This window comes from Pseudovirgaria hyperparasitica, assembly GCF_010093815.1.
Source record: "Pseudovirgaria hyperparasitica strain CBS 121739 unplaced genomic scaffold EJ05scaffold_9, whole genome shotgun sequence".
NCBI classification, from domain to species: domain Eukaryota; kingdom Fungi; phylum Ascomycota; class Dothideomycetes; order Acrospermales; family Acrospermaceae; genus Pseudovirgaria; species Pseudovirgaria hyperparasitica.
The window spans coordinates 562,678-590,594 of record NW_022985557.1 but is presented as its reverse complement, the minus strand read 5'-3'; the positions used below and the strand labels follow the sequence as shown (position 1 = coordinate 590,594).

The 27,917-nt window shown below is 50.3% G+C and overlaps 13 protein-coding genes across 13 annotated transcripts; 8 read left to right on the top strand and 5 right to left on the bottom strand.

Moving 5' to 3' along the window:
• Window positions 1-42: 42 nt before the first annotated feature.
• Window positions 43-1,767, top strand: EJ05DRAFT_439796 (3-oxoacid CoA-transferase; the record flags this gene model as incomplete). The annotated part of the gene is made up of 2 exons (XM_033741893.1): window positions 43-934; window positions 986-1,767. 2 exons carry the CDS (start codon window positions 43-45, stop codon window positions 1,765-1,767), a joined length of 1,674 nt encoding a protein of 557 aa, XP_033599935.1.
• A 108-nt stretch (window positions 1,768-1,875) lies between these two features.
• Window positions 1,876-3,005, bottom strand: EJ05DRAFT_501018 (uncharacterized protein; the record flags this gene model as incomplete). The annotated part of the gene is made up of 2 exons (XM_033747062.1): window positions 1,876-1,886; window positions 1,961-3,005. The coding sequence occupies 2 exons, from the start codon at window positions 3,003-3,005 to the stop codon at window positions 1,876-1,878; spliced, it is 1,056 nt and encodes a 351-aa protein (XP_033599934.1).
• Window positions 3,006-4,357: 1,352 nt separating this feature from the next.
• On the top strand, window positions 4,358-5,132 carry EJ05DRAFT_529186 (uncharacterized protein; the record flags this gene model as incomplete). The annotated part of the gene is made up of 4 exons (XM_033748928.1): window positions 4,358-4,384; window positions 4,441-4,568; window positions 4,625-4,729; window positions 4,781-5,132. 4 exons carry the CDS (start codon window positions 4,358-4,360, stop codon window positions 5,130-5,132), a joined length of 612 nt encoding a protein of 203 aa, XP_033599933.1.
• A 1,391-nt stretch (window positions 5,133-6,523) lies between these two features.
• On the top strand, window positions 6,524-8,737 carry EJ05DRAFT_529170 (nucleotide-diphospho-sugar transferase; the record flags this gene model as incomplete). Its single annotated transcript, XM_033748927.1, has 4 exons — window positions 6,524-6,776; window positions 6,824-7,563; window positions 7,584-7,715; window positions 7,780-8,737. 4 exons carry the CDS (start codon window positions 6,524-6,526, stop codon window positions 8,602-8,604), a joined length of 1,950 nt encoding a protein of 649 aa, XP_033599932.1. The 3' UTR covers window positions 8,605-8,737.
• A 133-nt stretch (window positions 8,738-8,870) lies between these two features.
• EJ05DRAFT_493242 (lactose permease) lies at window positions 8,871-10,856 on the bottom strand (the record flags this gene model as incomplete). Its single annotated transcript, XM_033746100.1, has 10 exons — window positions 8,871-9,095; window positions 9,152-9,587; window positions 9,637-9,953; window positions 10,007-10,087; window positions 10,132-10,157; window positions 10,220-10,366; window positions 10,418-10,470; window positions 10,522-10,547; window positions 10,599-10,711; window positions 10,766-10,856. The coding sequence occupies 10 exons, from the start codon at window positions 10,854-10,856 to the stop codon at window positions 8,871-8,873; spliced, it is 1,515 nt and encodes a 504-aa protein (XP_033599931.1).
• A 1,702-nt stretch (window positions 10,857-12,558) lies between these two features.
• Window positions 12,559-15,934, bottom strand: EJ05DRAFT_476731 (uncharacterized protein). Its single transcript, XM_033744100.1, has one exon. It carries the CDS (start codon window positions 15,456-15,458, stop codon window positions 12,900-12,902), a length of 2,559 nt encoding a protein of 852 aa, XP_033599930.1. The 5' UTR covers window positions 15,459-15,934; the 3' UTR covers window positions 12,559-12,899.
• A 2,353-nt stretch (window positions 15,935-18,287) lies between these two features.
• On the bottom strand, window positions 18,288-20,305 carry EJ05DRAFT_476728 (uncharacterized protein). The gene is made up of 3 exons (XM_033744099.1): window positions 20,079-20,305; window positions 18,648-20,023; window positions 18,288-18,583 (listed from the first exon to the last, which is right to left on the bottom strand). The coding sequence occupies exons 1-3, from the start codon at window positions 20,169-20,171 to the stop codon at window positions 18,418-18,420; spliced, it is 1,635 nt and encodes a 544-aa protein (XP_033599929.1). The 5' UTR covers window positions 20,172-20,305; the 3' UTR covers window positions 18,288-18,417.
• A 139-nt stretch (window positions 20,306-20,444) lies between these two features.
• Window positions 20,445-21,507, top strand: EJ05DRAFT_465606 (uncharacterized protein). Its single transcript, XM_033742781.1, has 2 exons — window positions 20,445-20,792; window positions 20,850-21,507. The coding sequence occupies exons 1-2, from the start codon at window positions 20,486-20,488 to the stop codon at window positions 21,353-21,355; spliced, it is 813 nt and encodes a 270-aa protein (XP_033599928.1). The 5' UTR covers window positions 20,445-20,485; the 3' UTR covers window positions 21,356-21,507.
• A 658-nt stretch (window positions 21,508-22,165) lies between these two features.
• On the top strand, window positions 22,166-23,041 carry EJ05DRAFT_486526 (uncharacterized protein; the record flags this gene model as incomplete). Its single annotated transcript, XM_033745539.1, has 1 exon — window positions 22,166-23,041. The coding sequence occupies one exon, from the start codon at window positions 22,166-22,168 to the stop codon at window positions 23,039-23,041; it is 876 nt and encodes a 291-aa protein (XP_033599927.1).
• Window positions 23,042-23,592: 551 nt separating this feature from the next.
• EJ05DRAFT_501010 (uncharacterized protein) lies at window positions 23,593-24,147 on the top strand (the record flags this gene model as incomplete). The annotated part of the gene is made up of 1 exon (XM_033747061.1): window positions 23,593-24,147. The coding sequence occupies one exon, from the start codon at window positions 23,593-23,595 to the stop codon at window positions 24,145-24,147; it is 555 nt and encodes a 184-aa protein (XP_033599926.1).
• Window positions 24,148-24,364: 217 nt separating this feature from the next.
• Window positions 24,365-25,451, bottom strand: EJ05DRAFT_501009 (COX1 assembly protein; the record flags this gene model as incomplete). The annotated part of the gene is made up of 3 exons (XM_033747060.1): window positions 24,365-24,464; window positions 24,512-25,148; window positions 25,220-25,451. 3 exons carry the CDS (start codon window positions 25,449-25,451, stop codon window positions 24,365-24,367), a joined length of 969 nt encoding a protein of 322 aa, XP_033599925.1.
• A 195-nt stretch (window positions 25,452-25,646) lies between these two features.
• Window positions 25,647-26,375, top strand: EJ05DRAFT_501008 (uncharacterized protein; the record flags this gene model as incomplete). The annotated part of the gene is made up of 2 exons (XM_033747059.1): window positions 25,647-25,805; window positions 25,860-26,375. The coding sequence occupies 2 exons, from the start codon at window positions 25,647-25,649 to the stop codon at window positions 26,373-26,375; spliced, it is 675 nt and encodes a 224-aa protein (XP_033599924.1).
• Window positions 26,376-26,791: 416 nt separating this feature from the next.
• On the top strand, window positions 26,792-27,823 carry EJ05DRAFT_501007 (uncharacterized protein; the record flags this gene model as incomplete). Its single annotated transcript, XM_033747058.1, has 1 exon — window positions 26,792-27,823. One exon carries the CDS (start codon window positions 26,792-26,794, stop codon window positions 27,821-27,823), a length of 1,032 nt encoding a protein of 343 aa, XP_033599923.1.
• Window positions 27,824-27,917: the final 94 nt, after the last annotated feature.

The following is a 27,917-nucleotide window of genomic DNA, read 5'->3' as shown; positions in this document are numbered from 1 at the left end:
CTAAACATACACGCCAAGCCCCGCGCGACTGACGCTATCGCCATGAAGTCGCTTCTGCAACCTCATACGCTGCTCGTCTCTTTCATCCCACGAACATTCGCAGCGCGTAGTTCACTTACAGTTCATCTCACATCTTTTCCTTCGTCCCGCAACTACACGCAAACGACACAGCGACAGTTTATACAAATAGAATCCGTCGCAAATGCGCCTAGCATTGACCGATCAGCGTCTAAGCTGTTTGACTCCGCCAATGCCGCTGTAGCAGACATCAAGTCCGGCTCAACGATACTGAGTGCCGGCTTTGGCCTTTGTGGTGTTGCCGAGACAATCATCCATGCGATTCGAGACCGTGGCGTCGAGAGTCTGCATAGTCTCACGGCCGTGTCGAATAATGCAGGCATCGAGGGTCTCGGAGGTCTATCCCTTATCACCAAGACCGGTCAGGTAGATAAAATGATACTTTCGTTCTTGGGAAACAACAAAGCTCTCGAAAAAAAGTTTCTCACCGGTCACATCAGCATTGAATTATGTCCGCAAGGCACCTTGGCTGAAAGAATACGTGCAGCCGGCGCTGGCATACCGGCGTTCTACACGCCCACGGCGGTGAACACATTAGTTGAAGAGGGGAGGATACCATCCCAATTTGACGAGAATGGGAAAGTAGTAGCATATGGTACTCCACGAGAGACTCGTGAGTTCGACGGACGGAAATTTCTCCTCGAGAAAGCTTTACCAGGTGATGTAGCGATACTCCGCGCCTGGAAAGTGGACAAGGCTGGAAACTGTAATTTTCGATACACAACGAGATCATATGGCCAAATAATGGCAAAAGCAGCAAAGGTGACTATCGTAGAGGCCGAGAACATTGTCGAGATTGGCGAGCTGGACTCCAACGAAATCGACCTCCCTGGTATATATGTTGACCGGATCGTCCGTAAGTTGAATGTGATTCTATGTTACAGTATATTCACTGATTGTGCCATAGCTGCGACCTCGCCCAAGCACATTGAAATTCGTAAGACGCGGCCTACTAAAGCACCAGAATCATCTCACCAGCAGCCCCCGGTCAGAGAAAAGCCAGCAAAATCTGATGAGCATGCTGAGCGCCGCGTCAGGATTGCTCGTCGTTGTGCTGAGGAACTGAAGCAGGGCTTCTACGTGAATCTTGGTGTTGGTCTTCCAACGCAAGCTCCCGCGTATCTACCTGAGGACCGGCAGGTATGGCTGCAGTCAGAGAACGGCATTCTTGGGATGGGGCCGTACCCGCACGAGGACGAGGTTGACCCCGATATTGTCAACGCTGGCAAGGAGACGGTAACATTGGTACCGGGCGCATCAACCTTCGATTCAGCAGAGTCCTTTGGCATGATCAGAGGTGGCCACGTTGATGTATCGATACTGGGCGCGCTTCAAGTCGATGCCAGAGGGAATCTTGCCAATTACATGATTCCAGGGAAGACCGTAAAGGGTATGGGAGGCGCAATGGACCTTGTGTCCTCTCCCGGCCACACGAAGGTGGTGATAGCGACAGAGCACGTTGCAAAGGATGGGTCACCGAAGATCGTACAGGATTGCAAACTACCACTAACTGGGGCTCGATGCGCCAGCACTATAATAACTGATATGTGTGTGTTCGAAGTTGATCGTACTTCTGAACAAGGAGGACTCACCCTAACTGAACTTGCTCCTGACACAAGTGTGGAGGACGTGAGAGCAAAGACCGGGGCTGAATTCAAGGTTGCGAAAGACGTCAAGCGTATGAAGTAGTAGAACACTAAGTATACACACTTTCCAACAACCAGGGTACTGCCAGGTGGGCACGAGGGTGATTCGGTATAGATACATTTATCACTGGTGAAGGTACCACCAGCACAGTCAGGTGGCGTCTTCGATTCGCATTTTTCGCCATTGAACAAAGTTCCAATAGGACATGTCGGCTCGTTGTCTGGAGCAATTGTACATTCTTTGGCAATGGAATCGTATCGAGTTCCAATGGGGCATTCGCTCTCAGAGTATGCCGACTTAGCACATCGGCCTTCGTTGAGCTTGAATCCGGTGGGGCAGCATGCTGCTTGACCCTCATTAAAGGAGATTTCCCTGCCAGGAGGACAAGATGCAGGTCTTTCCTCGACACACTCCTTGTTCTTCAAAGATGTGCCAGGCGGACAGTTTGGCTTAGACTCACAGATTTGTCCATTGAGAGTCCCGGTACGGCACCTTGGGGGCTCATCGCTAACACAAGCGGATCCATCGAATGTAGAACCCCCTGGACATCGAGGCTTAGAACTGTGTAGACACTTCCCATTCTCAAACACATAACCGGCCTGGCAAGCTGGAGCTCCATTGCCGTAGCAAAGCTCATTCATGAGACTTGTTCCGGCCGGACATTCAGGTGGTTGTGACCCCACACAGCTTCCATCGTCGAACTTGAGTCCTTCTGGACATGTTGGACGTGTCCTAGAGACACAAAGCTGTGCTTCGGCTTCAAATCCTGGCGGGCAGCTGGGTCGGGATGTTGAGATACATTCACCATTATAGAATTTCAAACCAGGGGGGCATTCGGCCTCCGCCGCTGACTCACAGGCCTGGCCGTTGAACCAAGAGCTGGGAGGGCAATTTGGTGGTGACTTGCTGATACAGACCTGGCCGTTGAAGGTCATGTTATCAGGGCACCTGGGTCCAATAACACTAACGCAAACATTGCCTTCTAGGTTGGTGCCTGGAGGACAAACTTCGCTGTGTAGGAAAACACAAGATTTGCCATCGTTGACGGTGCCCTGAGGGCAGCATCGAAGATTGCCGGTGCTATCGGCGACTGGGAGGATGTCTTCAAGACTAATCACTTTCGAGTGCGAAGAAGACGGGCGAAAGAGAGACAAGTTCTGCGTTTGAGCACCGGTATGGCGTTCGGCCATCTGTTCGAACAGAATGACATCGGCAGGAGTCTGGGAGGCTGCCAGAGAAGAGAAGATGCCCAAGGCTAGGGTCAAGCGTGTTTGCGCCATGCTGGAAATGAAGAAGTGAGGAATTGCGATATCGCTGTCTTCACAGAAAGCGTCAGCTCTTTATGGACGTCTCGCCGGACTGGGCTGCAGACCAACCTCGATCTGAACAACTTCCGATGCAACCTAGAGGACATATACGCAGCCCCTTCTTGTGTCTTGGCCAGCCACTACCTCGGAGTTCACCTCCGGAGGGGAGCTGCAGTCCGTTTGGTGTGATGCAACGCTTCGCTGATCTAGCATTGTCTATTGAGACATTTTCCATGGCTGGTGCCGGTGTCGGATCTTTCTGCATCGATGTTTACTCGGCACAACCTTCCTCGTGGCAGCCACTTCTGCAAGAAGAATGATTTCTAAAGTCCAGAATCAATGCAAAGGACTAACTCCGAATACAATGTATCTTGGTCAATACACTTGCGCTATTGTCGGCATTTTTCTTGGCTATTTACGAAGGTTTACTAAACATCTACCTCAAAAACTGGCTCGAGCGAAATAGCATTGATAGATATAACTAGTCTGACATATCTGACAACTCTGTACAATAGCTAGTGCACCTATATCATCCAGTAATCCCCACAATATATTCACGTGAAGTTGTTACTGGTACTAGTAAGTTGCTTATGCTATGCCCACGCAAGAATGCTATTCGAAAATTCGGAATGACTCTTCATGCTAATAGTTATCTACTCCAAGTTTTCGGTCTCGGCCTTACCGAGTTCAAACTTCGGAGTGTACTTTTATGTATTTGCAGAGTAGATAGTTCCGACTTTCTCAAATGGAGAGGTTCGATAGTCAACAGACCAACGGACACATGGCGTATCATCTTAGTGGGATCTGAGTGTATCCATGGGTGCATTAACTCCGCGACCAACACTGAGAGGAGAGGCTCATGGATCGGCATAAGCCACTCTGTGCGACTGTAGCTGATAGAACGAATAAGGCAGGGCGCTCGTAGATCTGCTATGTTGTTGTCGACTCTCCGGTTCGGAAATCGTTCCTATTGATCCGCTAAATCATGCTGCAGCTGAGAACATTAACCTACGATGTACGCCATCTCAACGGTTCACTCTTACGCTGCGTGAGTTGCGTTGCAAGTTCAGTGTGCTTATATGCCCAAATGCTAGCTCGGACAACAAATTCTCCTGCCTGGTAGAGCATGCACGATTACAGCATTATCGCTGTCTCACGCAGGCATGAGAAATACTATGGCGTAGTTTGGTGCTTAGTTCTTAGTCCAATGAATATAAATACATCAGCAAAGACTCAGTCAAGTTTGGCCTTACCAAGTCTTTTGAGCTTTTGTGGAAATTTGTTTACTTTCGATCCTTTGTTTCTGTTGAGCCAAATTCAGCACAATGGTCCACCACGCCTATATCAAATATGTATGTCGAGAAGCGCTACATGTTTACTACTACTAACATTACTGGCTTCCATTCAGACTCCTCACCGGGACGCGACTCGGTTTGTTGTCTCGGCAGCTGATGCCGATACTATTGATGAGTGGTGGCGGGCACATCAGAAGCACAAAGGACTGAGAATGGAGCGAATGTCTCCAGACTTCTATACGTATGCCACAGGAGACATTCACTCCACTCTACCTGAATTTTGGTCCCGTATCTAAGTATCTTCCTCACACTTATTGTTGATGCCGCTGGTGGTACCGCTGTACGCAACGGCGCTGGCATGTTGGACCAGGCGTCTCGGACTGACCACATCAGCGGTGGCACGTAAGTGTATACTCTTGTGTGTTCTGCAAGAAGATACTTATCGCACCGTAGCTTTTATGTGCGATCCAAGTCAGAGCCATCTCTGTACTGGTGGGCTGCGGAGACCGGAGGTCGCATCTATGCGACTCGTCAAGGCCGTACCCGATTCCAGATTCGTATCGACGCTGAAGATGATCGAAGCAAAACTGTTATGATCAAATCCGACCGCGTGGTGTTATGTGCAGCGCATGACCCGAAGCTCAAGGTCAGCACCGAAGCGGGCGAGCTATGTCTGGATAAGCATTCTGACTCTTTCGACTTTGGTGACTTCAAGCATCGTTTCCTCGCGGGCGGGATGTATGACAAGGAGGTTGTCAAGCGTGTAGACTTTGGGTTTGGGGAAGAGTGGGAGTTGGTGCGGTAAGATCATCTGGATGGCATCGATGCTCTCCTGATCTAAATTCACCATGGACTTTTCGACGACGTTTGGCTAGATTCGTGATAAGTAGTGACAGGACCATAGAAGGAGAGTAGAATCCATTAGGATACTAAATGACGAACGTTTAACGATGAATTTGACATCCCCAAACAGTATATTGATCCTGAGAATTCGCGCTAGGACTCCGCAGGGTAATTAAGTATCAAAGCTTGCGGCCCGTTGCGCGCCCACCCTATTCATTCATGCATGGACAAGCGGCTGTTCTCGTCGTTCACCGGGCCCACGAACGTACTTAGTACTAGTATAGATAAGTATCATTAGCTGTGCATCTACGGGTGCTCATACATGCCGCTTTCTCTCTCATAGTCAAAGCTATTTATGTATCACTACGCAGCTATGTATAATCCAACATGAGATGAAGGGGGAGGATAATTGCATCGAATGAATTCTGCAGAACTATTAATGGCGCACGGGCTAGGCTGGTGATTGGCACTAGCTTTCGAGTTGGCTAATGAAGTGCTTCTGCGCTAGTCCACAGTGTACATCCATAGTACATACATACTGCATCGTCCGGAACAAGCACAATTGGTAAGTAGATCCAACTATACCATAATGCTCCAGGTACGCACGGACATGTAACCCGAAGATAATCGTACAGTTATCTTACGATCGTGTGCAACACCAGAAGAAAACTTAGCCAATTCGTCGTCGGATGCTTCAGTGATATATGGATACACTGCCTTGTGGTCTAGTAGCTAATCCTTGCAGAGACGCAGAAGCTAGACCGGCCACGGCGAAACTAGGCAAACCTCAACATTTCACAGCATCAAGTGTCCAGGCTACGAGAATGTAGAGAGTCGTGTTCTCTTTAGGAGCTAGAGCTTTACCATTGTCTTATATCTCTCTTCCACTTGAGATCGTGTGTAGGCTAGACTCATCATTCATGGTATGAGGTAAGATCATATATTCATCAAGGGTGTAGTCAGGAATATCTACTCAGGGCTTTGAAGGCACATTCAAATAGGCAAAGTAAAAGAATGATTGTCACTACAGCCAACTTGACATTCAACTTGCGTATTCCATTTTGCTTTTTCTCAATTGAAAAATGGAACTTAATGTAGAAAGATTAAGGTACATCGAGTTCTCCTTGCATATAAAGCCACACTGCAATACGCAATCGTTTTGAATCATGTCTGTATTCTTAAACTCTTGCACGGCCCTTCACGATGGACCATCAACTGGGACTCTGCAGCCCGTATGTCTCCCAGAGTCAACGCTCAGCCAACAACGCGGTTCTCCCAACAGGCACATCGAGCCATGACGACTCCATCCAAGCCAGCAGCGAGGATCTCGAGAAGAGGGACGAAAAGGTTGAAATGTTCTACAGCGACCGGCACAAACCTAGCGAATACAAAGTCGAAACACTCCACAAATACGACGATCACGAATATGTCAAACCATGGTGCCGCACTTTGATGCTCGTACATCCTGTACTCATCGTGTGGGTCTTCCTTACATACACAGCGTACTTCACCTTTCGAATCTGGTGCAACTACAAGTCTAGAGCTGTGAACGGCAGGATCACGGAGGCCTCGCTGATGTTCGTGTGCTTGGAGGGCGTTTGCATCTGTACGGCTACATTCACTACTATCGAAATGTTAGCTGACGTTTCTCAGTACCGTATCTGTTCTACATGTCCATTCTAGTGTTCTCCTTTGGCAATCGCGAACGGCCTCAGCTGCGTCTGAGAGGCGCGGCGGTGCCTACTGTGGACGTTCTCCTGACGACTTGTGGCGAGGCCATACCTGTGATTGTGAATAGTGTTCGGGCTGCTTGTAACATTGATTATCCGCAGTATCGATACCGAGTCGTCGTATGTGACGATAGTGCAGATCCGGAATTACAAGAGGCCTTACAGCCTCTGCTGGTAGAATACCCGCAGTTGTATTACCAGGCCCGGCGGAAATACCCTGGCGTTCCTCATCACTATAAAGCGGGCAATCTCCAGTCCGGCATTGACTTTGTAGTTGGTTTGCCAGGTGGATGTGCAGAGTACATTGCAACCTTGGATGCGGACATGATTGCCCATCCGGAATGGCTACGTGCCCTGCTACCACACCTCCTGCGTGACCCTCTCCTCGGTCTCATATCGCCACCGCAGACCTTCTGGAATGTCCCGGCTGACGACTCTCTTTGTCAGTCTCTCTGCGACTTCATACATTATCTGGAGTTGAAAAAGGATCATATTGGCACTGCTTGGTGCACCGGTAGCGGCGTCGTAATGAAAAGATTCATCATCGACCAGATTGGCGGATGGCCAACCCCGTCCATGGCAGAAGACCAGCTGCTCTCATGCATCATGAACGGAGAGGGATATAAGACTGCGTACTGCCATGAATTCCTACAAATCGGCATGGTTCCAGAAAGCATAACAAGTCGTATGTCATTCCTGCTCACACCATACCCGACCACTCTCTAACTTTCCCTGACCTCAAACAACGCACCAGATGGGCCGTAGGCACACTTCAAACCGCACAAGTGCTAAACTGGGGCTTCCCAGGCAAACACGTAAGCTCTCTCCATCCCCATCCCAACATACACCCAAAACACTAACCACCCCCCCAAAAAAAAGACCAAACACATGACCTTCGCCCAACGCTGGTGCATCTTCACCTTCGCCTTCACCACCCTCCTCATCCTCCCCCAACTCCTCGCCTTCCTCGCCCTCCCCACCCTCCTCTACTGGGGCCGGCCCCTCCTCGTCTCCACCACCGCGTCCGAGCTGCGCTGGCAGATCCGCCTCGCCGCAATCTGGATCTGCTCGCTGCGCCTCAACGACGTTGCATTCGCGCTGCCATCGGGCTATTTCCAGGGCCAGCGAAACGCCATGGCATGGCAGTTCATGATGCCGTATCTCGCCGTCGCCGTGGTGCGCTGCTACGTTCTGCCCAGCTGGCTAGGCGGCGTGCAAATCGCATTTCAAGCCTCGGGCGCCGTGCGTGATCATCTCATGGAGCGCAGTGCGAGGTGGAGAGCAGGGCTGCGGACGCGGATACGACTGATAGGCGCGTATTGTCATATCTGGTTCTTTGTGGGGTTTGTGGGGTTTGCGCTGGGCGCTGGAGGGACTGATGTGTATCGGGCGTGGGAGGTAAGGGGGCGGGGTGGGGATGTCCGGGATGCGCTGTTGCATTTGTTGGTGCGTTCGTGTTTGCCGCCTGGGTGGTGGCTGCTTTTGGCGACGTCGTTTGCGGTGCCGGTTTTGTATATGTTTGCGCCGCCGACGGTGCCGGAGTGGGATGAGGTTATGGTTGTTGAGCCGGAGACGGGTGTTGGGCGGCCTGGGTTTATGGAGGCGAGACAGTCTTGGGGAGGGCTGGTGTTGGTAAGAGAGATTATCTGGGGTGTCATGGTTGTGTATTGTGTGGTTTTGTTTGCAGGGACGTTTGTTTATTAGGATATATTTCCGATTGAGGCTCGGTGTTTGATAGATGTGATGTCAGGTGGGTATGTGATAGTTGAGTATGCGGACTTAATCTACTGACGAGCCGGTGAGTAGAATCAGATATAGGCGATGGAGCCTTTGATCTGAGATCTCGGCATCTTCACTGTTCATCACTGACAGCAACCATATTAGAGCCCCGAGGTATACTGAGAAGAAATGTCACAAACCTCATTCCTACAACGTTAACATCGTAGCAAGTATCATCTCAACGATCACTCTCAGCACATCTGCTTCGTCTCTTCAATAATCTCGCCATCAGAACCCACAAGCGTGCGACGCTGCAGCCACTTCACATCCGTGCTCGCCTTCCTCGGGTTCTTCGACTCGAAAATCTCATCCAGCTCCTCGAGCGTGAGCCCCTTTGTCTCGACAAAGAAGAAGTACATGAAGACAAACTGGAAGCAATCCCAGAACACGAAGAATACGTAGAACCAGTACCCGATCTATTTTTTAGTCAGCCGTCTGAAACGCAACCACCACGGGAGGAGGAGAAGCTTACATTGCGCAGCGCGATCGGCCCGACGAATGTGTTGAGGAAGCCTGCTGCACCTCCGACGATCTTGTAGGTTCCCATACCTTTGGCACGCATGTCGTTGCCCATGACTTCGGCTGGGTAGATGGGCTGCATAGAGGTGTATGCCCATGCAAAGATAGCACCGAAGATGTAGATGAATGCTATCGACGCAGAGGACGAGGCAACGCTCCCTGTGTTGACGTAGCCAGCCGCACACCCAGCTGTGATTGCTAAGCTTACAATCATCCCAGCAGTGCTACCTAGTAGCATCTTGCGGCGCCCAAGGATATCGTGGAAGCGGCACCCTGCCGTCGAGAAAATCCAGCCAACGAGCGCGTAAATGATGTTAAGGAGGAGTTTAGTATCGGTGTCTCGGATTCCGACGTTCGCGACGAGATATGGCAGGTAATAGGAGACGATGCTGTTAGGATGAGCGGAATACTGGCATTCAAAAAACTTATCAGACGTACTTGTTACCAGAGAACTGACCGAACCATGCAAACGTCATGTTCAGCATAGTCCTGTACCGCCTAGCCCGTGTCTTGAAGAGAGTACGCATGTCAAAGTAATTACTCCATGACGGTGGTGGCTCACTCCTCAACGACGCTATCATCTCATCCATCTCAAGCTTTACCAGCGGATGATCAGCAACACCGTTCGCGTGGTATGTCACCAGGAAACTGAGCGCTTCTTCGTGCCTGTCCTTTGCAACCAGCCATCGTGGCGATTCAGGGAAGAACAAAACGACCAAGGAAACGATTGCCGGACATAACATCTGCAGCCACAACTGTTTTGTATCAGGACTGCGGTATGTAGAGCAGGTGATAGATTAGTACTGACCGGAAGACGGAAGTCCAACGTTCCTCTGTTTTGAAGATGTAGATGTGTACCATATACAGATGACGTGGCAAGGATAGAGCCCTGATGCAGTCAGAAATGATTTTAAAGTGTCGAGGCATACCTACAATAAAGTAGAAGGTATTGTACAAGCCTGCAGTGATTAGTGCTTAACTGAATATGATTGAATGGGCCACATATCTGCCACTGTTCCACGATACAAAGGCGGCGCAATCTCAACCAGATACAAAGGCGACGCACTGCAAGCACAAGTGGCGAAAAAGGACAACAAGAAACGGCCTGCGATGAAAACTGGCAGCGTTTTCGCAGTGGCAGTAACTATGGCACCTATGATCACGCCGGCTGTGGGATCTTGGGTCAGTCTCAGAAAACAAGCCACTAAGTACTACCCACTGGTTCCAATAAAGATGAAATATCGCCTTCCAAGCCAGTCGGCCATCCAGACACTGTCTCATTAGCTCTATGCATCAGCAATGTCGCATTGTGTTGATGCTTACAAGAGCGCTGCGGTCATTTGTCCAATCTCCCAAAGTCAGTGATCTTATGGGCAATAGCCGAGATTCAACACACATACCTGGAAGATGGCGAACACTATTCCAGTAGAGGCTGTTCCATGCTCCGGCAGACCATAGTACTTCGTATAGCTTGGTAAGGTATTTATGGACCCCATCAGCGAGCTATCAAAACCTATCAAGACCATTTAGTGCCGTGCTCTGATACACAAATCGATTCATCAATTACCCATCATAGTCGAATTCAGGAAGCAGATGCCACAGAGAACATAGAGCCTGAGATAGCCTCTTCCAAACGGATTCGGGGGATTCCTCGCCATGATGGCGGCAAAAGTCGGGTTCACTCCTTTAAACTCCTCCACCTCGACAATCTTGAAATCCGCCCCAGCTTCATCATGCCGGTCTTCTTCTGCCTTGACAGAAACATTCTTGCTGGTGTCTCTGCTCATCTTGAGCGATTGGGCGAAACCGTGGATGTGAAGTGTACTGTCATTCAAGGAGATTGGAGTAGTAAAGTAGCACTAGTAGAGGGCACAAATGAATACGCAGCCATCCATGCTCAGAGTATGAGGATGAGGTTGCATGCATGCCATGCAATAGTAACTCTTATCACACGAGCCCCTGTCTGGCAGGACGACAAATCATTCCTATATTTGGCGACCCCGCATCATGTGATGTGAGTAAAGCATGAAGCGCTGAGGTACAGTCACTCTTATCTCGCGATCAACCAATTGAGGAATTGGTACGTCAATGCGAAACTGGTACTTCCATGGCCGACAGATTATTAGACCGAACCGGACCGACCAACTTTAACGAGACCTCTAACTGACCTCGCTAATTAGCATATGGGTACATGTTACAGAAAAGACACGGAACATAGCCTCCGAGTATCTCCATCTGCTCTGCCATCCGAAGTCTGTTGGATTTTCTTTGATGCGGCTCGTGTTGTAATAGTCGATGCAGCAGTACCTGTTTCCCGGCACTCGAACGGATTGTGAACTAGATTTTCGACCATATTCGACACGGCCTGCGCTGTCCGTACCGAAACTTGCGAAACGACAGCATCGGCAGCTAGAGCAAGACATGATCTCTCCACCGGCTAGACATCCAGACGTTCCGACAACGAAGACGAGCCTTGGCGGGCCAGCCAGGAATCCTATCACAGAAAATCCATCCGAATTTATTTGCAAGAGCAGAACATAATGGCTACCCGATCCGTTCCTGGACCCCAACGAACTCTCCGTACAATGGGCCGCTGAGCTTCCGAGGACTGATCGGACCAAGTTCCACATACCACCCGAGACCCAGACGGACCTGTTGTTTTCAACGGGCGGAAAACTTTCGCCACCACATTCATCAACAGCAAAGAGGTGTTAAAGACAGACAATACATTCATTCATCCGCCATCGCACCGCCAACATCACCGACACCAGTGACATCAACAACCTGCAAACAAATAAAAAATTCGAACCGGCGCGCAAAAAAAGGGGGGGGGACTCGCACTGGTCGACGAGCACCCCGCGCAATCGATTCATCCATCGTTCATCAAAACGGGAGTGGGCCCGTGGGCCGGTCCGAAGAGCGCGGTTCCAATGGGGCTGGGATTGGGGCCCTATTTTGAACGACGTGTGGGCCCTGCCTGGAAGGACGTCTAACTACTTGGAGACTATATGTGTCTCGTATTGAGGGTGTCCTGGTTGGAGGTATGCTCTCGACGAGGATCTGAGTGTTGTCAATGCTGTGGCGTACGTCGCCACTGGAGGAGATGCAGGGAGGATCTGCTTGAGAAGTGGTCGTTTGTGGGCTGTGACGAGCCACAGCAGGTCATGGTTGATAGTAATTAACTCAAGGAGCTGAAATCCGCATCAATAGAGTTCGAGGACACTACACACACAGGTTATGAGATTATGAGATACTGCAAATTGTCTCTCTAATATCATCGCCTTCACGATATATATATTGGTGGCTTCATGCTTGCATTACGCATTACATACAACCAGAACCTCCAGCCTCCAGCATCCAGCCTCCATGCAGTCACAATTCAAGTGACGAAGATATGTCAAGCAAAGTGCCATGCGTCTAATGCAGCAAACGCAGATCATCGAGAGGTGTCCGGAAAATGCCACCCGATACGCGACCGGAACGAAAAAAAAGCCTGCTCTAGGGAGATTTACAAGAAAGGGTACGTTACATGACGCTGAAAATGCGACAAAAAAACAAAGACGCACGAAGCGAAGTGATGATATGCGCCGAAAAAATGACGTGCGCTCTTCGTGTCATTAGGGTCGATCCTTGGCGCAGGGCTATGCATGTCTACTCAGTCGTATGTGTGAGGTGCTAGTGTTGCTCTGAAAATATGACGTCTATTGGTTTCCATAGGTAGTGCCGTTGGGTACGGTAATGTGGTAGTCGGCTAGGTTGATTGTGAAGTTTTTTACAGATATGTGATTCAATGTCTCTCGGGGAACGTTGGACAGTGCATCTTTGATGCTTGATTGCGCCTCCGAGGCAGTGTCGACGCTGGTGCTGATTTGGAGAATGAAGAGAACAGATACGCGGGCAAAGTCAAGGGTATAAGTAACGGAGTCAGCACCAGAAGGCGTCGGTTTCGGTGTCGACGTGGATGAGGGGGTGGGAGTAGCGGAAGGTGTTGAAGTCGGAACTGCTGTGGAAGCTGCGGATGATTCCTGGCGTGGAAGGATGGGCTGAGAAATGTAGTCCAGAGACCGGCGGCGGCTTGATCCAGTACCAAAGTTGACGAGAGAATTTTCAGCTCTGCAACTCAGATCAGCAGCGTTGAGCTGGGCGACAACCTGAGCAGCGTCAAGGGGAATGCTGAAATTCTGATTGGCGTCGTTCAGAAGGCGAGGTATGACGTTGCCTAAAGTCGCAGAATCCACACCCGGAATGCTCATCGTAGTACACGATGCATCGGATGCAGTCGTACAGCGCTCGCCTGTGAAGCCATCCTTGCAAAGGCAGCTGCAAGAGCCCTGAGGTGTGGTAATTACGACACCATTGTTGGAACAGCTGAAGCTAGTGTTGCATTGAGACGCGACTGAGGCTTGCGAGGAGTCCCTTTGGCGTGGCAGAACGATGAGGACGACTGGAACAACCACAGCTGCTGCGATCAGCAGGAATAGTATTAGCATCACGACAATAAACACCCAGAGAGGCATTCCGCAGCATCGACGTCCTTGCTTCTTCCGGTCTGGAGACTTCTCGTCGTGATAAGTAGAGATCTGGTCGAAATGCCGGGGCGGCCATCTGGAGCCACGTTCGCGGCTGAACGATCCTTGATCGGGTGTCCCTAATGCCGGCGGGGGGAATGAAGCGAGCATGTCAGACAAAGAGCCCGACCCGCGATGGTGCCCGTTGTAGGTGCCATCTGCGAAAACATCCAACCCGAGACGGCTAGCTGTTTTGCCACGGTCTAGATTTGCGGCCAGACGAGTTGCCCGTCGAATGAGATCAGGTAGACTTGTCAGACTGCCTCGAGCTTCTGCATCACGAACAGCATCCATGTTCAGCTTCGGAGGTCGTCTGGTCCTGGCGCGATCTGCAAAGGATGCCTGGCGGATCGGTCGGTTGGAAGATTGTCCTCTCCCGGTCGGAGCATCAGAATCCGAGTCAAGGACTGAGATGGCCAGAGGCGAGCGGGATCGAGAGATGTTTGGCCGTCCAGCAGCAACTCCCTGGATGGGAGATATCAAAGACTCCGAATCCGACGACGAGTCTTCGAGAAGTCCTGTCCCACTGCTGAGCTCTGATCGACTGCCACCGGGACTGTTTACTCGCGAATTGCTCTTTGAGCCATGCCTTGAGCCGAACCCAGCAGCAAAGGCACCGCCAGCGGCACCTGCTGCAACAGCAGCTTGAGCAATAGCTCCTTTTGTCTTGCTTGATATGCCTTGCTCGACTGCTTCGTCGCGTAGCGTGTCTCCTGATCTGATTGTCGTCAACATAGGCTTTTCGCGACGTCCCAGACTCGCTTTTCTAACTGGTCCTCGGTTACTTCCTTGAGGACCTGCGCCTGCCAGAGCGTAGTTGGGATCCTTTTCAAGATCCTTATCGTCTGTAACTGACCTCTCACCGTCATCGTAGGAGGCATGCTGCTCGGGAGAGAAGACATTGCTGGAAGCAAAAGAGTTGTGTGATTTTGTTCCCTCCGACTCTTCGACGATTGGAGACACGAATGACATTTGCGAGTAGTACGAGGATGGACCTCGTCGTGCGGAAGGAGGGGGCCCGACTAAGGGAGACTTCTTCTGCTGGTGCGGATTGGGGACGATTGGGAAGTCGGGAATTTCGCCTAGAGATGAAGCTGTGCTTTGTGACATTAGTGTCATGGGTCGGTCGGAATTGCGGTGGGAATGATAGTTGGGAGAAAGATAGTGTTCAGGAGACCAATCGGGCTGGGGATCGCTGTGACCGTATTCGTAGTATTGCGGCTGAGCTTGATATGGCTCTATAGGTGTTTGCATGGAGTCATGAAGCGGCTGTCCGTACGTTGAAGCTGTGGTGTAGTGAGTTGGGTCGAGAATGGAAGGAACATAACTCGGTCGAGGCGGGCGTGGTGGTGGTTCTTTCCTCTGTGCTTGTTGGCCATGGACATATTGATCGTGACTGTCTTCCTCCAGAGTCCACTGCGGGTGAGGCTGTACATTTGACATGCCTAGACTGCTAGTCATTGGAGCATGATCATTTCGTGGACGTGCTTGGAATTGCGAGACAAGCTGGTTTGGTGCTGGGTATGTCCCTTGTGACCTTCCGGCCGACAACATTCCCTGTCGCTGATTGTTCTGTGCAACCTGCAGACGTTCTCTTGCGGCCTTCACAGAACCTTTCCTAGATGTGCTCATGTTCCACCGCTCAGCAGATGCACCGTATGGCGCATCACCTTCACCGAATCCCGGATTCATGTATTGATTGGTCAAGTCGTCGAGCTTGGAGGTGGCATTCGTGCGAAAGATTGAATAGTGTCTGATTGAGTATGATAACTACAAGCTACGTCAGCGAGAAGAGTGGCAATCTGAAGAGCGAATAAACAGGTAAGCGATGAGACTGTCATGATCGGCATATTCGATGTTACTACGACTCTGGACGGTAACCCGTCCAGAGCAGCAAGAAAATCATGCGCATAGCATTCTAGACTCGATGCTTGAAAATGGCCAAGCGACGAGGTTATGCGACTGTTGTTGCGGCAGACACCAAACAGAGGGAATTATGCAGTGGGGTTTCAGAAGTAGGAGATTTGCCGACATACGCGAACACTGCGGGTTTTAGGACGATTGAGCTGGTCGGAGGATGCGGAAATCGCCGGAGGAAGCAGAGGAGTCGATCTTGGTCTCTATATGGAGTGAATGGTATCGTGAAGGTCGAGTCGGCCGTTGCGACAGTCGGGACAAGGTTGGATAGGCGATTGACGAGATAAGTCGTGGTATTCGAAAGGTAGGCAACGCAACGACAGCAAGCAAGCATAGAAAAAAAAGAAAAAGACAGAAAGTAGCTCGGTGCAAAGTTGTGAGTAAGTAATAGTAGAAGCAGAAAAGAAGTGAAGGAGAGTAGAAGATGCCGAAGCAAAAGGAACGAGAGGCGCAATGTGATAGCGACAAGAGAGAGAGAGAGTGAGAGATGGTGGCGGCGGTCTGGGCAGAGAAGTAGGTGATCACTCAGCTGTGCGTGACGATGAAGGATTTCGTTAATTAGTTGCAGTAGCTTTGGGGGTAAATTAGGGAACGGGACGGGTGCAGTCCAGTCCAGTCGCAGGTAAGTTGTAACTGGTAATACTACAGAAAAAGGTACAAGCTCAGCTCAAACGTAAGATACACACCACGCCAGCCAGGCCCCGGCCCAAACTACGAATCGTTATTCTTATTCCACTATTCCTCCAGCGCATTCATCTCTTTTCCTCCCTCTCTCCGCCTCTCTGCCTCTGTCTGACTCTTCTTCCATCGTGGAGGCAGGGTATCGTTCATTGACAGCGGTGCATGGTGAAACGCCCAGGTACGGACCAGCGGCACATAAGCATACATACATACACACACACACCCTCCATCACTCACTCACTCACTCACTCAAAGACGCCATGCCAGTTGTCAATTATCAATACAAGTACCATGTATAGCCACAGGTCATACCTAAACCACGCGCCGCAGAGGCTGTGCTGTGTCGAGTTGCGCAACGCGGCGCTGCTGCTGCTGCCACGAGGGAAAACCTCGCTGATCAAGGAGCCGGAGCCCGGCCGGCGGGTTGTTGTTAACCCCACTTCGCATACATCTATATTGCCCTGTAGAATCCCCTAATTTCTTCCCACTCTGACTCTCCCCCTTGACACAAACAATAATTGGTGCTGAAACCCGATCGTGTGGCCAATCACACCCGTCACACACACTGCCGAGGTCACACACACACACTCGCCCTCGTGTTAGAGATATATCGATGCCAATATCCCGTTCTGTGCGTCTTGTGCACGTATTTTCTCCTATTCGTGGCTCGCTATTATATATCTCCTCGATCCCAACCACCCTGTTCTACGACTGTTCTCATCTCTACAATGGAGGTCATGCAGGAAGATGACAGGAGGACCTGGAGACGAATGTAATAATATACCACCAACCCGTTGCCTTTCCAGCCCTGTCTGCACAATCATATGCAGGTCCTCCTCCCTCTGTCGTACTCGAACGCTTTCTTCCCGCCGTCATACATACTTTCCACCAACGTTTCGTAGTTGCTCCCTTGTGTGGGAGGTCCCCTCATCTTATCGCTATGGAATGCTGTGCCTGTCAGATGGATGCTACTGCTTGCACGCTGACGTACGTCGTGACAGATCACATTCGAACTTGTTGACTCAAACTCCTGGCTTGAGAAGACAGACATGAACCCTACATCTGACTAAGTCATAACACAAGTCCAGACTCGACTGAGTCCGTGAATGTGATGCAAGCCAGGAAATACCGACTAATTACTTCACACGGTTCCACATACATGGTGCACAGTACATAGTACATAGTACAACTCCCACAGCCACGGCACACTGCCGCCGAAACCTGAGGGTCGTGCCTTATCGTGGCCTCTGCGCCTGAACGAACTAGCCGTGCGGATGCCTCATTTCCGCCTTCTGCCTGCCCACACGCTGCGAACCTTTCTCGCCATGTTTCTGCCCTGCACAAAGCCAGGATTACAATATGCACTGCACTACCGATTGCCCATCCATCAAACCTCCGACAAACTCTCCTCCTCCCTTGATAAATAACTACTATCCCGTCCGCTTCGACGGCACCGGAGACCTTCCCGTTGCTTGCAGCTATATCTAGATGCATGCAGGGTCCAACAGATCGCGATTTGTTGATTTAAGCTTTCGCCTCCAAGTAGCATCATAGTCTTTCTTTAGCTCATTACTACGTTGTATGTACTATCGTTCGAAAAGTTTATAAAGTTAAATACAGTATGTACGAGGATGCACTGGTCGTGTTCTGGTGTGTGCTTCGGGCCCGCCGCCGCCGCCGACGAAGGGGATAATGTTTGGTTTCGAAACACGATCGATTTGCTGTGTGATCCTGCACGGCAGGGCAATGTCGTGACTCGTCATTGGGGCCTGGAACCAGTTTTGTGCTCATTGGGTTGGTCATGGGGGCACGGCACGTAGGTCGGTCGTCCAGGCTTTATTGTTCGTCTTACTCATCACTCATATTGCGACTGCAGGTGTGAGACTGTGAGAGTGTGACGAAATATCGACTATTGAAAATGGTGTTCTTTCTTAGTAGTGTTGTTCATGTTGAATAGTGTAGGAAATGCTAGTTTTTTTGGTAGAAAGGGGTATCAATAGTCGTGTGTACTAACTAATAAGCACTAGTGCGTAAGGCTTTGTTGGAGTTACTTTCACTCCTCGTCATCTTCTTCATCGACCGTCTCCAGCCTTCGTTTCCTCTTATGCGCTTTTGATTTGACTTTGGGTGCTGGCATGCGCATCTCTTGTAACAGTTCCCGGGGCAGGTATCGCTGCGCCAGGAAGAATGGCGTGTTTGTTGCGTTGAGCTGGCGCTGCCTATAGATTGTTTAGCAAGATAAGCAAGATACTCCGGAACCCAACACTGATGTATCGAACATACCGCTTCATCAGTGTCATCACGTCGCTATCTTCTATGGTCTTCCGTCCAGCATGTACTGCATACGTGCCCAGGTCCTCTCCCACTTGCTCGAAAAACCAGTCTGATGCCTCTACGATAGCTGCCAGCGTCTCCTTGTTGAGTTTCGTGTTGCTGTTTCCGTGTATTCGTGCAAAGCTTGTTGCGACCCTCTTTACCACATTCGATGGCAGGGATGGGTATTCGATGCCATATCTGGACACCTTCACTTCCTTTCGACACCTGCGAACCTTCTTAGCATCCGTTTCCGGAGCCTGTGCTAGTTCAACTGAGTCTTGACGTAGTATAGGCTCTTCTCCGTCGGATGCATCAGATTGTGGTTCTTCTAATCCAACCAGAGCTGTCTCGTCATCATAGTCCGCTGCCGCCTCATCGCCTTCTACCAGATTTGCCGCACTTGCATGATCTTCCTCGTTAGGCGGATAGGTGAATACTGGCTGTGCAAGTCGATCCTGGCCTCCAATTCTGAATTGGAATGTTGGCTCATCATGGTCATCTAACCCGGGTATTCCTAAATCACTGTATCTACTCCGCTGTCTTGTTGTTTCCATTAGCGCGCGTAGGTCAGCTGTTGCTTCGTCGCCCAAGTTGATCGTGCCATCATCGATGTTGATATCCCCATTATCGCCGAACAGGTTGTTTTCGCGAAGGAAAGTCGCGTCGGGGTCTGCACCATCTCCAGCATCAAAGCTAAGATCATTGATTCCCGGAAATCGCTCACTTAGCCTTCCCAGGCTCCTTCTTGTGTATCTCGGATCTTCGCTTATAGCGCGACGGCCCGTCTCTAGAGACACCGCAGTCAGGTTTGCAGTCAGGTTGTCGTTGTCGAGATCTTCTGGCAAAGCTGATAGGCGTGGCGGCGCGTCTTCATCATCGGATTCAAAGTCCAAAGGCATAGACAGTCTCGGTGGTCGGGGATCAGATTCGTCGTCGATGTCGTCCAACAGTGAATTTCTTCTTGATTGTCCTCCTGTACGCGGTGTGGCAACGATAGGCTTGCTCTTAGGAGCAAGAAGTCGACTTAATGCTCGCAAGGTGTCCCTAGGCGTTTCCCTCTGCATACGGCCGCTCCGCCTTCTATTCTTCCCTGGTGTGATAGCAGCATTGCGTCTTTGCTGCAGTGCCCGAATCGCATGCGGTGTTGTTGGCGGACCACGACGCGCGATCACAGGTCTAGCATAGAGGCCAGTTCTTCCAACAGATCTCGGTGTCTTATTCTGCGTCCCTGGTGTCGTGTTCGCGCTACGTTCGGTTCCTGGTGTCGTCTCTGGCCCAGCAGATACAGCACGCCTGTACGGAGTCGCTGCGGGCTTTTTGATCAACGAAGCAAGTTGACGAAGCTGTATCTTGTCAGTCTAGATTCTACTATCATTGAAACACTCGAGCAGTGTTTACATTTGCGTAGGGCGTCTGAGCTTGAGTAGCAAGCTCATTTGCGTTCGAATTTCGTGGCGTAACTCGCTGCCGCTTTGGCCGCGGTTCAGACATCTTCGCGAGGGAAGATGTTCGTGCTGGATCAGATGTTATGGAGTTTTGCGACTGCCAACTGACAGTGTTGGAGGAAGACCAATCGGGATTTGTTATGACCTGGGCATATTGCGTGAACCATCAATCCCCAGGTGGTGCAGCGCGAGACGCGTCGGGATCGTAGCGGACCCACTCCACCACATCTACGCTACAGCACCTGCAGGGATCTACGTCTTATCGATAAGAGTCCACCAAAAAATTAGTCTAGGGACTTCCCACGTCAGTTCAATAAGACGCTGCTCAACCAATGCAATCGTCTTGAGCACAACACCGATATGTCGATTTCCGGAGATTCAGACGTTGAGGGGACTCTGTCAGCCAACATCGAGACATCAAAGAGTAGCATCAAACGCAAGCGGCACGATGGCGAAGTCGAATCAGAGCAGCAGAAACCTACAAAGCGCAAGCGACGGAGCAAGAAGCCGAAAGATATAAACGATGCAGACCTTGATGGCGACCTAGGGATAAATAATGGTCTGTCAAAGATGGACGCAAGACTATTGTCCGACTACGTTGCCCAGCGGACCAAGCGCTTTGAGCCTGAGCTGAGTCACGTAGAACTTGAGGACCGCTACATTCCAGGTATCAGCTTCGAAATTTCCACTTGTCCGGAACATACATGCTAACTTGTGGCTTCAGAAAGTGCCATAGCCGATACAACCTCTTGGTTAAAGCCACGGACGACCGATAATTTGGCAGACTTCATCAGAAAGTTCAGCCCCAAGAATATCGATTTAGACAAAGCACCCAGTACGCCTGGTTCGCCGCATATTCTCGTCATAGCATCAGCAGGTCTTCGTGCTGCAGAGCTAGTACGGAGTTTACGGACTTTCCAGACGAAAGAAGGAAAGGTAGAGAAGCTGTTCGCAAAGCATATTAAACTTAAAGAAGCCATAGAGACCTGTGGCAAAGTGCGCATGAGTTTTGGGGTTGGGACTCCTCAGAGGGTGTATGACCTGATTGACAATGGAGCCCTCAAGATGGACAAGTTAAGAGTGATTGTACTAGACGCTAGTCACATCGATACCAAAAAACGAGGCGTGCTTGATATGAAGGAGGTCCAAGTGCCTTTGGTAAAGCTTCTGGCGATGAACAATCTCAAAGAACGCTACGGGAAGGATGGTTTACAGCTTTTGTTTTATTAATTTCTCACTATACCCTATGGAGTGAGCCTGGAGGATTACTATCACCGTGCCTGCCACAGCGTAGGCTTCGTTGTCACCCAAATCTTGCTAATCATACTTCGACATGACCCGAGGTTTACCTACGATTTTTCTTCGCGATGTGCAAATACCTGGTTCAGCCTAGTTGACCTTCACAGAAACATGTCAAGATCATTGTGTATGCCCCTGCTATTCACTCGAACACCCCTGCTTGGAAGTCCAACAAGCACACCAGCTGTTGACCAGGCAACTTCGGAACCTCGTATTGCGGATGCGAATTCTCACTCAAATCAGAGCATAGCAATTGTCGTGGTTACGATCTTCACCAAGCCATATGACCCGGCCCGTAAGGAACTTAACTTATCATGAAGTACGTAATACTAGTATTGAAAAAGCGCACACTACGTCAAACGACCAGCCAGAAGACACCGATTTCACTGACAAATACAAGCATGGTAGGTAAGACCAGACTGAATGATAATTTTTCGTCGTCCAAAAAGAACTGAAGGCAGCGTTTTTGCTTCCATTCTCACGATCATTGCCCTAAGTAGGGACTGCTTCTCGTTCTCGCTTTCATTTTTTTTTACATTTTTAAAGTCGTGCTCTTTACGTCATTTCCAATTCGATAAAAGTGACGACCTCGACGTGGCATCACTCACTCTATGAGATCGAAGTAGCCTACCAAACGACCCTTAACCTCTCCTCAGTACCTGACATACACAGTTAACTACTCTGTCCATTCCGACGATATCAACAAGGAAAGTAACCTATATTTTGCGGTTCGATCTCAAGATGCCCGGTTTGGAGACCTCTCTTGCGATTCTCCCCTTCTACCACTTCATCTCGCCTACGAAGCGGCCAGCTTTCGAAAACCTTCCTCCATGGATCCGGGACCGAGTTCATGCGAATAGAGTCGCCAGCAGTACAGCATCGAAAGATGCAGAAAGAGGAAGGGCTACGTTTGGCTCAGTATCTCACGATCCCAAGTACTGGCCACCACCGAAGCCTGTAAAGTTCAAACGACATAAGAGCGTGCTGCGGGCATCTGTCAGTAGCCAAGATGGGCCACAGAATAAGCAGACCGTTGAGTCAAAGATCAAATCAAAATCTCGTTCTACGATTGGACTCTGCCAGCTTTCAATGTCAGGGGAAGAATCGTCTTCCGAACAGTCACTGCAGCCTCCTGGCCAACGTCGGCCGTCCGTGTCCGATCGCTTGACCGCACTCGCAGATGAGAGCAAGGACTGGTTCGATTCGATCCTGAAGACCCGCTCCCATACGCTTGACTACGCAGCTGAAGGCAAGAACTGGGTCGAATCATTCTTCCAAATGGAGGCTATTCTAGAGGCACGCAGACGGAGAGAAGAACGCAGAGAGTTGGCCTTTGAGGCTAAGCTCAAAAACTCGGTTCCACAAACGCTTGCAAGCCAGGAGAGTGAAGCTGGAGTTTCGACGTCGTCGATTGAGCAGTCGACATCTGTCACGTCGTCGAGGATCCCACGTCTGAGTGTGCAACCGAACGGAAGACTAAGTCTGATCATCCAAGACGAGCCTGCGACTTCGACAGAGAATCAGGGACTGAGTGGATACCTCACTCCCGATCAGCAAGAATCTGAACTCAAACCGGACGTAAACGAGCCCGACAAGGATGTTGCTTTCACTGGGTAGGCGAGAATCGAAGCTGAGAAGGCGTTTGACGATAGTCACCTGTCCCTGAGCAGAGAACTTTGAGAGAAATATCTAGACATACGGGTTCGGGGATCTGGCACGACGATATACCTGAAAGGAATATCGCAGCGATCTAGCTACATCATCAAGGACAGTTGTACGCTTTGAAACGTATGGTGTGGGTGAACAGGAGAGAATCGCGATCGCAAGACATAAGTGTTGTCTGTAGGGACAATTGTGTTGTTGTTGCACATTGTTCACATAGTTATCTCGTCACGCTCTAAATACTAATTTCCAATTCACCTGTGTTCTATAGCATTACTTCACTACACCCAATTTCGCTCTTAACATCAATCAACTCCTCACCTCCTTACACGATCAATCATAATCCCCATACATCCGCAACCCGAACACGATTAATCATAATCTTCATATCTCCACACTCCCAATCATAACCTTCATAAATCCACACTACCAATCATCATCCACCTTCCACACACCTCCCACACCCACAGAAAACACCCCAACACACCTCAACCAGCCAAACCGCAATGCACACCCTCCATCCCATCACCCTCCTCACAACCCTCCTCCTCCTCGCGTCCATCCCAACCACAAAAGCCCGCCATATCGGCCCCATAACCACCCCCAACCTCGCCTGGCACCCCTCAACAAACACAACCGCCAAACGCACCACCCCCCCAACATACTGCTCCTCCCTACCCGAACCCGTCCGCTCCGAATGCATTATCTCATATACCTGGTACACGCACCGCCTGCGCACCATCTACACCATCTGGTTCGACGCGCAGCCGGACTACGAAGTAGATGATCTGGCGCGACCTGCTGCTGCGGAGGAGACACGCGCTTGGTATGCGCTGGGTGGGAGGAAGGAGGAGCGAGAAGGGTATGAGAAGCCGGAGGAGTGGGTGGTGTATGAGGCGTGGATGGCGGCGACGGGGGGGTATGGGTTTTTGAGTGGGGAGAGGGCGGCGGAGAGGCAGGTGCGGTGGGAGGAGCGGGAGAGGGGTAAGGCGGAGGGGAGGTTCTTGGATGAGTTGTGGATGTTGAGGAGGTGGGGGAGGCGCGGAACGATTATTGCTTGATGGGTTGGGGTGGTTGGAGTGGAAAGGGGAGTTTTGGACGGGGATGGGTGATGTTTGGTGTTACGTTGGTATGTGATGTTTGGTAAGGGTCGTGTTGGATAGGCTTTGTGTTTTTGGGGCATTTTATGTACGTCTGCTTTCGTGCAATTATTGAATATATGTACAGGAGAAGGGGGAATGGCTGCTGCACGGGCAGGACATCGCATTGTTGCTCGAGTTACCATTTCCTGGCCTGTTGTAGTCTTTGTTGGATGCCTGACTGTGGCTTCTTGACCACCATCCAGAACATGATAGAAGTGGCGATACCTAGAGCATACCTGTTTATGTTAGTTTGCGCTACCACACGACATCTGACTGATCTTACCATGTGATTATGTACTGTGTGTGGTTATTCCTCAGGTTCACAGCCGCGGGCCGCCCAATTGGTACACCGTTCGTCTCTCTCGATTGAGATACTAGTAAATCAGGTAGCATAGTCTCTTCCACAAACACAGGCTCTGCGCCAACATGCTTAGCCATGGCCTCGATATCCGGGAAATGCCACAAATTTTTCTCCGGACTATTAGCCGGGGTAAACATGTTCTTCTTATAGGGCTGCCTTAGCAAACCTTGCACGATAATCTCTCCTTCTGGTAATGCATCAGGGCCAGCTCTATCTTTCTGCAGTTCCTTTGCTCGCGATATCCAGCCGCGGCAGACCAGAACTTTGCCCATCTCCTTGCCTTGCTCGTCCCACCGCTCCATTGGTGTTATCACTTGATACCCATCTTTACCATCATGCGTGCGCGGACCGAGTAGTATCTCCTGGTCATGTCGGAACTTGCCTCGTGCGAACACACGGCGATAGTCGAAATCGGGGATCGCGCTTGGGTCAATGTGTGGTGGGAGAGGGAGGGACGGACGGACTAAGCGGTCCTCGTAGCGGGCGACGAGATCGGTCTTCCAGGAAAGTCGCTGGACTTGCCATGTACCGAGGGCGAATGCTGTGATTGGCATCAATGCTAGATATTGATTAGCATTGCTGTGGGATGAGGGCGCTCTCGCAGCGTCAGGAAACAGATTGAGCACACACCTAGTATGATAAGACCTGGACCATGTTTCTTATTCGCCTTCGAGCGCATAAGTACAGCAGGTTTGTCTACTGGCGATACCCATTCGGCGTCGTCTGCGGGCTGATGAGCGTAGCGGCGCGATTGCTGGTGGAGAGGCTTCTGCCTCTTTGGAAGTGTCCTAGAGCATATTCTCTGCTCGTTTATGGTCTTTAGGCGAGATACATGCCTCCAGAGTGGGCCAAACTGGCTCATGTCGTAATTTCAGACAAGATCTGGCTACCCAGACTTGTTCAATGTTCGAATGAAGCTATTAGCTATGTCGGTCGTCTTGGGCGGTGAAAAGCGGCAATTATATCCTAGCTTCGGTGGGTCATGAAGGCAGCTGGAGCCGAACATCAACATCGTCAATTTCCCCTTCTTCAACAAACACGGGTGAAAATAGACAGCATGGCATCTGTTCTGGCTCCGATGGCTGACCAGAACTTACAACAAAAACCGAGCCGTGAAGAGATGCTGGATAAGATTGATCATCTTCTCGAACGCTACCTAGAGCTTGTAGATGAATATCAGAAAACGCGCATACAACTTTCGTCCCATATGTCCTCAGTAAGTCTATCCTCAATAATAAAGGAACAGGCCATGTATATTGATGATCGTTAGGGTTTCATTTCTTTAGCGCAGTCAAATTTTGCCTCAAGGGTTAGGTACGGGCAAGATCAGTACGATGATCGCATGAAGGCATGGCGGCGAGCACGAATATCTCAAACAGATTCTGGTCTGACTAAGCTTGATCTCCTGTCTCTGAATTTGACTCCCACCACGAACACATCCGAGTCAGCTGACCAAGCCTCATCGGACGAGAAGGTCCATCCAGACAATGATCAACAGCCGCGACACACCAAAGACGACGGACAGACTATCAATACCGAAAATGGTCAACATGGACGAAGCCCCGAGAAGTCTCCCAATCGGCCTTCGGATGAATCCGAGGAGAAGATAGTTGATCCAATCCGATGGTTTGGTGTTCTTGTCCCTCAGGCGTTGAGAACTTCACAAAGCCATTTTGTACAAGCCGTCGATGACCCCATTCCAAAGCTCTGTAATATATTGCGAGAAATGCGCATACTTGAGTCAGAGATTGGGAGAACGCGGAAGCAAGCGAAGAAACTCTCTTAGACACTCAAATCTACTCGGACTGGGTGATATAGTCATGTATATATGCAATTGCAAGCCTCTGATCTGTCAGCTTGCAGACGTTCGCATAATTATGGTGGACTCAGGTGTTCGGTCACAACGGAAAGCACCTACTCTCGAGTCTGCAGGTAGGCAATAGCGCTGCTGGTCAGACTATGTCGACTTCTCCTGCACTATTAACGCTGTTCCTGATCTAATTTTTGTTATGAATCCAGAATCTCTCTCCCAACCTCAAAACCGCCAAACCGATTATGTATTACTTTCCTTTCGTCATTTGATTTGATAACCTTTGTGCAGCGGCTCTATCACATACCCACAAACAGTCTCCACTCGCTACAGACCACCGACCAGGAGGTGAATATCTCACATCTCCTCTCACTATCGCTCAACCTGTGATCATGAACCGAGCACACGACATTCGCCGTATCGAGATCCCTGATGATTACATCCCAATGTACGAGCTTGCCTTCCTCTTCTGCGTAATAGTCTGTGTTACCCACATACAAGCTATTGTCTCGGTCTTGAGTGGTTACGTTGCTATATTCGGAGTCTTGATCTTCCTTCTATATGGAGATCGACGGAGGAAGAAGGAGATTCAGAACCTCCAATCACGAAGGAGGGCCAAATGTCACAGGCTAGAGGCTCGTAAAGACGTCCTGGAATCAGCTCGACTTCGAACCTGGGTTGACGAGCAAGCCCATCATGACCCAGCATGGACGACCAGCCCACGGCTGGGCAGGTCAAGACGTTATTCTACTGAACCACCGCCAGCCTTCCGGAACCGAAATGCAGCGAAGGTACCGTCATCTTGCGAAGAAGGCCACCGGACACGCTTATGCACACCTGCCGTGTGCAGACCAGTGTATGACTCTCATCCACGAACACCTGTAGTACGCAAGATGCATTCCTCTTCTCTCAATCGTCCGAGGAGTGTGAGTGCACCAGCCTCGCCGAGTCCATCCCCTCACACGCGATTTCCTGCTCTCTCGTCTATGGATAGCACATTTGTCGCAAGCACTCCATCGCCGGACTATGTAACACCAGTGGCTTACAATCTACCACCAACCCCTTTCAAGGTCTGGCGTGATGATTCTGTCGACAACACATCCATTTGTTCGATGGATCATACCTGCTCAGCTTCGTGCTCATCAACCGCACACTGTGAGCCAACGAGCACTGAGCCAACAACGGCAAGCTCTCACTCGGAAACACGACGTCTTCCTCATAGTGACCCTGTGAAACTGATCCGACCTTCCGCTGCAAGGCAGCCTATGGACGAAGCATGGTCGATCTCTGGTAACCCGAACAAATTCCAATTGCGAGGCCCTCTTTTGTTGAAGAAAGATCCGAATGGATGGGAATGGAAAGACCATAAAGCTCGTGCTACCAGGTTTTTGCCAAGAAAAGGGTACAGACGAGCGGTGAACTGAGTTAAATAAGGGTACGATGTTTCGAGTGGGAGAATGAATGGAAGAGTTGTTGTTGGCGTATTCAGTGTTCTTGTGATAATGTGTACAGTATGTG

What these genes read in the sequence shown, in the direction of transcription:
- EJ05DRAFT_465606 (XM_033742781.1), top strand. Translation starts at nt 20,486, where the DNA reads ATGTCGATTTCCGGAGATTCAGACGTTGAGGGGACTCTGTCAGCCAAC. An exon ending in TGAGGACCGCTACATTCCAG is followed by an intron (nt 20,793 to 20,849) that starts GTATCAGCTTCG and finishes TTGTGGCTTCAG; the next exon opens with AAAGTGCCATAGCCGATACA.
- EJ05DRAFT_476731 (XM_033744100.1), bottom strand. Translation starts at nt 15,458, where the DNA reads ATGAATCCGGGATTCGGTGAAGGTGATGCGCCATACGGTGCATCTGCT.
- EJ05DRAFT_476728 (XM_033744099.1), bottom strand. Translation starts at nt 20,171, where the DNA reads ATGTCTGAACCGCGGCCAAAGCGGCAGCGAGTTACGCCACGAAATTCG. An exon ending in CTCAGACGCCCTACGCAAAT is followed by an intron (nt 20,024 to 20,078) that starts GTAAACACTGCT and finishes GACAAGATACAG; the next exon opens with CTTCGTCAACTTGCTTCGTT. An exon ending in GTGATGACACTGATGAAGCG is followed by an intron (nt 18,584 to 18,647) that starts GTATGTTCGATA and finishes AACAATCTATAG; the next exon opens with GCAGCGCCAGCTCAACGCAA.